Source organism: Neltuma alba, unplaced genomic scaffold (genome assembly GCF_004799145.2).
Source record: "Neltuma alba isolate B1F8T4 unplaced genomic scaffold, ASM479914v2 tig00002037_pilon, whole genome shotgun sequence".
NCBI classification, from domain to species: domain Eukaryota; kingdom Viridiplantae; phylum Streptophyta; class Magnoliopsida; order Fabales; family Fabaceae; genus Neltuma; species Neltuma alba.
In genome coordinates this window covers 25,803-35,221 of record NW_021632713.1, presented here as the reverse complement: position 1 = coordinate 35,221, position 9,419 = coordinate 25,803, and the positions used below count along the sequence as shown (strand labels likewise).

General features: G+C 36.0%; 2 protein-coding genes across 4 annotated transcripts; both read right to left on the bottom strand.

Annotated features, from left to right (window-relative positions):
* Positions 1-518: 518 nt before the first annotated feature.
* LOC114715766 (glucuronoxylan 4-O-methyltransferase 1-like) lies at positions 519-977 on the bottom strand. The gene has a single exon (XM_028900653.1). It carries the CDS (start codon positions 975-977, stop codon positions 519-521), a length of 459 nt encoding a protein of 152 aa, XP_028756486.1.
* A 1,003-nt stretch (positions 978-1,980) lies between these two features.
* Positions 1,981-8,097, bottom strand: LOC114715782 (probable serine/threonine-protein kinase At1g09600). Of its 3 annotated transcripts, XM_028900682.1 has the most exons (9): positions 7,900-8,097; positions 6,843-7,805; positions 6,003-6,287; positions 5,239-5,556; positions 4,409-4,636; positions 4,137-4,237; positions 3,626-3,740; positions 3,050-3,517; positions 1,981-2,815 (listed from the first exon to the last, which is right to left on the bottom strand). In XM_028900682.1, the coding sequence occupies exons 2-9, from the start codon at positions 7,311-7,313 to the stop codon at positions 2,612-2,614; spliced, it is 2,190 nt and encodes a 729-aa protein (XP_028756515.1). In that variant the 5' UTR covers positions 7,314-7,805; positions 7,900-8,097; the 3' UTR covers positions 1,981-2,611. The 3 variants fall into 3 exon arrangements, with proteins under 3 accessions (XP_028756515.1, XP_028756510.1, XP_028756523.1); XM_028900677.1 differs by having other exon boundaries at positions 6,843-8,097; XM_028900690.1 differs by lacking the exon at positions 1,981-2,815 and having other exon boundaries at positions 3,070-3,254; positions 3,394-3,517; positions 6,843-8,097.
* Between the last annotated feature and the right edge of the window lie 1,322 nt (positions 8,098-9,419).

The following is a 9,419-nucleotide window of genomic DNA, read 5'->3' as shown; positions in this document are numbered from 1 at the left end:
TTTTTGTCACATGAGATATCAAATGCAAGAGTAAATGAGAGGGAAAAATCTCAAAAATTAAGTATAATTGTGCTAATATATATGGCAAAAAGCCACATATGCACATAATATCTTGAAGTTTTAAGCAATGGATGTATGTTTTTCTTAGTACAGGTCTAAACCAATGATACATTTCATGTGACTAATTAAGGGGTGTTTGGATTAGCTTTTTAGAAATTATTCTATAGAGTTCAAAATAAGTATGTGAGAGAAGTTTTGTCTCAACTTATATAAAAAACACTTTTTTAAAAAAAAAAATGTTTTTGAAGGTAACCAAGCACCCTATAAGAAGAGTTAGATACAATGATAAATCATATTTGATAGATAAAACTTGCTATACATAGACTACATGATTAGGAGGATCAAAATAATTTCAAAATCCTAACAGATCTCCTTATATACATATCTCTATTAGAAAATATTTCTAAATCCTAACAAATCATTAGATCTCCCCCAGTCCCTGGCTTCTACCAAATCCTTCAAAAGTCCTCCATATTTTTAGGAGGGGGAGGTATTAAATCAAGTAGGACTCGACCTCTGCCACCATAGTTGAGAGAACTCCACATGAGGCTGTCATGGCCTAAGCCAATGACTAAGAAATTGCATGGAGATCTCTTCTCCAAAACTCTTGCTGTCACTGATATCTCTTTCAGCGTGTGTTGTGGGGTTATGGTTGTGGTTGAGTAATGGATCAGAGCTTGAGCTAGAGAAGCTGGGATCTTGTTGCAAACAAGTGGACAATCTCTTGTCTCAGTACTCTTCTCTTTCTCACCATTTGAAGAATCCATGGCTACTGCTGTATGTGAAGAACTTGGATTAGACAGGTCTTGGTTTGAAGAAGAGAAGTTTGATCTCAGCAAAAAGATGAGCAAAACAGAAACCAGAAGCCCCAGAATGAGGAGCTTCAAGTTCAGGGTTTGATTAGCTTTGGGCCTCATAGTTACGTCGGAAATTGCAGAAGAATCAACAATTGTGGTTTTACTTGGTGTGATGTTTGGGAGGAAGAAGTAGAAGAAGAAGGTGAGAATTTCAAGAGGAAGAGAGGTGAATGAATGAAGGTATGGAGAGAGTGATTAGTGTTTGATGCTTGAAGAAGAAGGGAATATTCGATGAGGACAAAAGAGCTGAAAGAATTCTAAATGAATCAAAAACATTACAGTGCTTGTTGGTGGATCTGCTAAGTTGGTGAGATCTCTTTTCTCAAGGGCACAATAACTGGAGTCCTGGCAAAGCCTATAAAACAACCACCTTTTCATCTAAACCTTCGTCTTACTTGTTCCCTCCTTTTTATGTGACAGTGACCGTATATACATTTCCTTAATTCAGCATCGTATTACTTAAGACCAAAAATGGAGTGGGAGAGCAATTCATATGCTTCATGAGTTCTTGCTAATTTAACAATATAATAATAATAATAATAATTATTATTATTATTATTATTATTACTACTACTACTACATGGGGTTTGTGCTAAATGAGTCCAAATCCTGAGTGAGGTAGGTTTCTTTATTCATTGTTTTTTATTGATAATGTTAGAGTAATGTCCTTGTGGTTATTATTGAAAATAATCAAGTTCTAGATAACAAGGAAAATTAGTTGGGAGCATATGAATTTTCACCTTTTTTTTCCTCTCTAATTTTGAAGAGAATGACTTAACATGGATTCAGTCGAGATTTTTTGTTTCTTTTGAGGATTTTTTTTTTTTTGTCATTTTCCATTGATTCCCGCAAGAAAAGAAGTATCTTCACTGCACGTCTTTTGTTTTGCCCCCCTTTACCTCTCCACATTATTACAGCCTTTTCTTAATACAAGGAAAACATTTAATCAACGATCAAGTAACAAACTAGGATGTTTCGTGCAATGCATAATAGAGCATCGCAATTTCATTAAGTATTACTCTTTTGAGAAAAAACAAGGTTTATCATATTTTGAAAGAATAAATAAATAATAGAATTCCTTTATAATTTTACAGAAAATGATCTGCATACTGGACATTGAATACAAGTAAATCATTCTCACGAAAAAATCGCTATACAATTTTGACCTTTAGCCTAGAGAAAAATAAAGTTATGAAATGCATTACAAATTCACAATATTGCCAGCTTTTTCTCTGACAGGTTGCTGAGAGAGCCATTGCATTTCGATTAAAGATGATAAGCTTAATGCACTTTGCATTTCGAATAAGTGTAATCTGGTTCAGCAAAATCAACTTCACCTGTACAAGTTAAATATTGAGTAACCGATCATTGTCAGCAGAAAATGACCTCACCATCTAGAAACAAAACAATTTTCTGGTGAGTAAATTTAAAAAACTATCAAATCTTGTACAGTCGGACTCCCATTTGCCATCGATTTCAATTGCTCTCCACGCCATCCACCTTCAAAATAACTACGGTTTGGTGGTTAGAACTGAGACAGAAACCATAATCATTGATGTTCCGAGAACCCTTGATAAGGCTCCATGATTCCTGAAATTATTTCTCAGCATCAACGTTTGTCAAAATTCCAGAAGAAAGATGCAGGCATCCACATCCCAAGTTGAAGCATCATAGCCATCCTATTGAAAGTCTCGCTAGCGATTTCCCACATGGTGAAGTAGGGATTCAGTTTGGCCAGTGTCATTGCAGCATTTACTGATCTTGACCTTATCTGACCGTGCCTTGCGGACAGCTTGTAGGATTTGCCTTTCATGCTCCTTAAGCATTTCATCGAGATTTTCACCTCCAGGGACTAGAGGCCCTGAATAGTACATTTGACCATTTTTTGGGGCAAAGGCCTGCATCACAAAAAGAAGATCAAGGTATTACATCTGTTTTTCTGGGTTAAAAAATCAAGGTATTAGTAGGTAGCTCCATAATCATATTGATTATAAACCATCAGTCAGTCACAGCATAATCATCTTTCATTCCTCTTTTTTTACCTGGTGGTTCAGTAATTAATAGAGACAAAATTTTAAATGGGGATTAAAAAAAAAAAGGATCAATTGCACAAATACATGTATTTTCTCTACCTTGGAAGACTCCTTTGCGCAAGGATGCATTTCCTTCTTGTGCATAGACTTGAGCAATTGGTTGGATTCGTCATCAACAAGATGGTCATATCGTGTGCCAAAGCAATCATCAGGCCACTGTGAACTAGCATCTCCACTCATATCAAGCTTTAAACCACCTCCATTGGCAACTGAATTAGAAAACCTCGACAATTGAGCAGCATTCCTGTTCATGTAGGATCTTTGTTTTCTTAATTCTGCAGGATTTCCTGAATTATACACACGGCCAGGGCCAGCAATAGACTCTTCCTTGTTTAAATTCATATTACGTGAAGATCCATACACACTTGGATGCATTGACTGACCAGAATGAGAGAAGGCATTGAGTGCTCGTGTCTTTGAAGGTTCAATAGGGAAGCCAGAACCACCATCCTCATCAGGATTGAACTTCTCGCTAATACATTTAGGGTTAGCTTGTCCTTGTCTTTTCTGAAGGAAAGGGGAGGACAAGACATGGAACAATGCGTATTAGACAATTCTCATAAAGTTCTTATGAACAGGAGATCCACAAACTTTTTAATCTATGAAGTGAGGTACCTCAATTGATGACCGTAACTCAGCCTTAGCATCAGGTGCTGGAACAGCTTTAGAATCTTTGGAAACCTTGCTAGAGAATTCCTCTGCATTTCCTTTATTATTTGCAGCTCTTCGTCTGTATTCAAACGAACAAATGGGTAACAAAAGTAACATGCATGGAGAAAGAAAAGGTATAGAAAGTTGAGCGTCTTTCAATTGCAAATCATGCCCATACCATTAAGCTAAAAGAAGGAGAAAAAACTTTGATCTCAATTACAAAGATTAATTAGAGGATTTGAAAGTTGATATCTCAAAGAGAAGGGCAAGTAAAAAAGCCACTTTATCATTATTCAGAAGCAAGTTCATATAATATTATAGAACAATGGTATCAAAAGAGTGCTAGCTCACCAGATAATTTTTTTCATTAAAAATAAATATCAAAAAAATGTAGCAGCAGCATTTTCTGTTTTTACAATTATTGACTATGCTAATATCAGATGTGACCAAATTATTAGAATTTCCAATGGAATACCTTCTGGCTTCTTCTTGTCGAAACTTGACATCAAACTCCTTGCTTGGTGGATATCTTGGCAAAGTAGAAGGATCACATGGAAGAGGCTTTGTGGTAAAGAACTACACAAAGAGAACTGTTAGTTAGAAAGGAAAAATAAAGTTCAAAAGGCATATACTAACAATGCCATGAGATTGCACCGTGAAAAATATAATGGTAGAATAGGAGTATAGGACAGACTAATCCCACTCCATTCGAACTTGTGCTTCAACTTAAGTAGAACTTATAGCTACCTCGCTGTGAAGTGCTAAAGAAGCAGTTCCTCGATCGTCAGGTTCAATAGCAAGGAGGACTTCCAAAAGGCTTAATGCTGATGGAGGAAAATCCTTAAATGTCTCAGCAACAACACGTTTGTAGGGATGTTGAGGTTTGAAAATTGTTGCATGTGGTAGCTTTGACTTCTTCCAGTATTCTTCAGATGGTGATCCACAGAGTTTAAAGATTTTGTGAAGTTGCTCCACCTAGAAAATAGATAGCAAGACCTTATCTTGTTGCCCAGTTAAGTCCTAAAAAGTTCCACATGTTCAAAGACTAGAGTGGACCCCCATGTATTTGCACAGAGTTTGAGATATGTTGCACTATTCACAGCTTGTAAACAGTATGGCTTTTCACAACTTTGATAGATATATTGATATTGATTAATATCAATGACAGAGTTGAAGTCTGCATAACAATGGCCTTTAATTATTACAGGATATTTCAATTAATGGAGACAATCTGAAATTAAGTATTTGGCAAAAGATTAACTAGCAAACTTTTGGGCTTATACAGTTTCCAATAGAGGAGCAGCTAAACGTGTAAGAGCATTTTCAATCGTTATGATGGTTGCAGATTAAACAAGCAGATGCAATAATATGCTCATGGATTTTAGGCTAGAAACGTGACAATTTTCTTAAGAATAATTCCATTCTACTTCCATGGATGATTCATCTTCCAACACTCATGTAAGGATGCTAAGAAGAAAGAAGAGAAATTTGTCTACTTCAGACTTGATTCTGCTCAGAAAAATGGATGGTTAGGTTTCAGTATGTCCAATAAAATATAGAATGTAAGAAGGCACTACCTCTGTTCGTCCAGGCATTATAGGCTTTCCAGCAAACAACTCCGCAAGAATGCAACCAGCACTCCACAAGTCCACTGCAACTCCATAATTTGTGGCTCCCAGTAGGAGTTCAGGTGGTCGGTACCACAAGGTTACCACACGACTTGTCAAAACCTGAGCCTTAGAAGGCTCAAAGAAAGTTGCTAGCCCAAAATCACCAATCTTTAGATTGCCATTCTTGTCAATCAGAAGATTTGAGCCCTTGATGTCTCGATGTAGAACACCATGACTGTGGCAATGCTCAATACCACGAAGCAACTGTTGCATATAACATTTGATCTGCAGTATCACAGAAAATATGAGCCCCTTGTGCAAACTGAAGAAATAAAAGACATGAATGAGGAAAATTCTGTTGTAGAAACTTAAATTTCTACAATACTAATATGTTTGGCCTATAATATTTAGTTTAAGAGAAAATATTTATAGAAACGTGAGTTTAGCTCAAGATTCTATTTCTAGCTTGATAGTTTTTGGCTTGTATCAGACAATTCTGCTGTAATCATGCAGTGACTTCCAAAATCTTACAAGACTCGTAATGACCATAATTAAGCATTAAGCAAATTTATATTAAAAAACTCACATTAAATTAAATTAAATATATCTAAAAAGACGCTAATAAAATTGATTTGACCAAAAGGTTGGTGTTAGATTTAGAGCAACAAAAAACAAAAACAGGTTTTTGTCTGAACAATGGATGGACACAATCAGAAGGAAAAATCAACTACCTGCCCTTCAGTGAACTTGATGCCAGGTGTTGCTGCAAGCCCCGCAAGATCATGCTCCATATATTCGAAAACAAGATACAAGCTACCGGAGACCCGTGAAGTAATGATGCCGTCAAGTTTCATGACATTTGGATGATCAAGCCTTCGCAGTACAATGATTTCTCTTGCCATAAAACGAACACTTTCTGGATCCATATTAGCAAATCGAACCTTCTTCAACGCAACAATTTTGTTTGTTTCTAGATCACGAGCTCGGTAAACACTGCTGTAAGTTCCTTGCCCAATCTGCAGAATGACGGGAAACTTTATTTTCCTATTTTAAGAAAAACATAGGATAAATTCTCCTTGAATTAAAAGACAAAAGAATCGGCCAAGGAAGAACTATAAATAGACATCAAAGCTGCACTCGAGCCAAATGGTTATTCTTAAGAACCTCGAGAGGGTTAAAACCTTATCAACTGAAACAAAAAATAATATTTCATGCTTCAAGTACGGAAGAAAACAAGTTTCTCCCCAGCAATAAACGCTTCCGAGCATACAACAACTTAACAAATTATTTGAAAAGAAAAAAGTACTTTGCAACATTCTTCTAAATTTTAAATGGTGACCGCCATAAGTTACATTATAGCTAAAACATGGTTCGCTGAATCTCTTCAATCAAGAGGCATGTCTTTGAACACTATGATCATCAGGCAGAGGATGCTTCCACATCTGAGAGCCAATAATAAGATTTCAAATACAAATCATAGGCTTAAAGGATTGCTAATCTATTTATCTATCAAAGAAATCAATAAATAAATAATCATATTAACAATAAATGTACCAAGTGACCCAACATACCTTCTCCAACTTCTCATATGAGTCTGCTCTGCGAGGTATCCAACCATTAATGGCTTCCCCTGCAACTGCAGTAAGCCAAGAAGGCCAGCCAGCAAGAACTTGAGCTCCTCTTTCCCCTTTAGGTACGGTAACTATCCTAGCCATCTTAGGTTGTCCTTGTCCTCCATTTCCAATTCCCATGTTTGAGGCCATATGAACCAGCTGTTTTGCCGGCTTTGCGGTAGTTTCTGGTTCTCCGCTCTTCTCCCCCTCATCTGATGACACGGAAGCGGACCCTGAAGTTCCATCCCGAGACGGATTAGATATCAACCGTGTAGTCGCATCATTACCACTACCATCAGCCTCTATTGCGACCTTCTCTCCCAAAGTCAAATGTTTTGAGATTCTATTTGCCTTCGTATCCTTGTCTCTGGCCAGGTTCTCAGCAACGTAATCATTTGAAGATTTCGGTTTCGAGCACATACAACCCATAACACAAGTTTAGAGGCCACAAAATTTCTCAAATACACTCCAATCAATCAATATTGTCACTTTCACACAAACAAATATTAACGTTCTATGCTAGAATTGATGCCTTGGTCCGCCTCAGCATGCTATATCTCCGAGTTATGACCAATAAAATGAACTAGACCCAATGCTTCTCTGTTGCTTCAGTGGAACGAGAGCCAGATCCCCAAATCACGAATACGCATATCCTGAGAAATTCGTAGGAATTCTGACGGTTGACTCCAATGGAGAATAAAATCAAGGAAAAAGTGTGCCCCAAATCAAAATTCCTTACGTCAGCGAGAATCCAAATCACGAGCACCCACTTTGGAAGAAGATGGTTTAAAGGTGAACACTACTACAGCCGTGTCAGTTGTGAGCAGTTGCGAAACCAAACCACAATTGGTAAATGTGGATCATGGAAATCTCGCCTTCATAATTACGAACGCTCTAAAATGGTTGCCCTCCAATGTTTTTCTGCAACAAACGTGTCAATGCCACCAACGAAGCAGGCGCCCCAACTAAGCGAAACAACTATCTCAACCAGAAAGACAAGAATTGCACTTTTTACCTTTCTGGATTTGGAATGTGAGCTGTAAAGCAAAAGAAAGGATAAGGAAGTAGAGATCCTACGGAGAAAATATTCCAGAATTAGGAAGAGAAAGAGAGAGAATAAGAAGTTTTCGGATCTGGGTCACGCGGAAAAACCGAATAGCCTATGAATTAGGAATTATCTGTTAAGAAACGGTTCAGACATGTTAATGCAATATGATAGGGAGAAGAAAGTAAGTGACCCAATTATGCTTCGTTGGAGTAACGGAAGAAGAAAGTAAGTGAACTGAGCAGAACTGTGAGGAAGAAGAAGAAGAAGAAGAGAGAGAAGAAGAAGAAGAAGAGAGAAAGAGCATAGCGTTGTAATGGAACGAGTTCTGGAGAGAATGGCGAGGAGTAACGGACGAAGAGGACATGGAGGCTTACGGGCGTGAGCTGAACTGAAGAAGGAAGGAATAAAAACGAAAAGGAAACCGAAACCGAAAACGGAAACAGAGAGCCTTTTGAGTGAAGACAATAGAAATAGATCGGATGAACTGGGAATTTATTTTTCTTGGGCATTTGAACGAGAAGGATTCATTAACTGGAAGAAATGAACGGTGGAGATTCAACCACGTGTAAGCGTGTGGAGCCCACATAAATTCCATCCAAAAAAACCTACTAATTACTTAATATAAGATCTTATTTAATTTTTATTTTAATTTTAAATATAAGATTCAAATTCACTTTATCTCTCATATTTATATTTTTTCCTAAAGTAATCCTTCTAATAATAGTAATTTTAGCCAATACACTTGATTAGTAAGGATATTTTAGGAAAGACAACACATATTTATTACAAATAACTAATCCAACGTCTTTTCTTAATCTCCTCAAATTAGTCAACTAACTCTTATAATTATGACCGGAAGTAGTATATTTTGATTGCTTTATTTTAAATGCAGTAAAGTTACTTTTGAACAGTTAATCCAAACACTACTTTCATTGCTTCATCCTATTAAAACCTCGCCCAGGTCTGATGAACAATTTTTTAAACTGGTTCGATTAAGAATTTCAAATAAGTTGATTAGATTATATTTTATATTTTTTAATTACAGTCTAAAATAACATTGTTTTGAGTTAAAAAATAACAATCTATAATATTTACATTTTGGTATCTCTATTTCATTGAATTATATGTAATTTGTTGATCTACTCCCTTAATTGGTTTATTAACCAATTCAGTATTGTATGCATTATTGATATTTTATTTGTTGCTTTAAATAATATTTTTTTAAGAAAAAAATGTCAAAAAATATCTTTTAAATTTTTACAAAAATATGTTGATATTTGTTTTTCAAACGTAGTTAATTGTTATTAAAGTATAATGCACAAAACTAGTTTAGAATTTTAAAATTTAAGAGATATATTTTTTATATTTTTTTCTTTTCTTTATCACCAATCTTTGTTTCTGCATTAAAAAATCAGCAAATTTTTCTAGATAAAAATCAGCAAAACTGTTACATTTGAAATGCCGCGGAAACGAGAATGACATGAAAA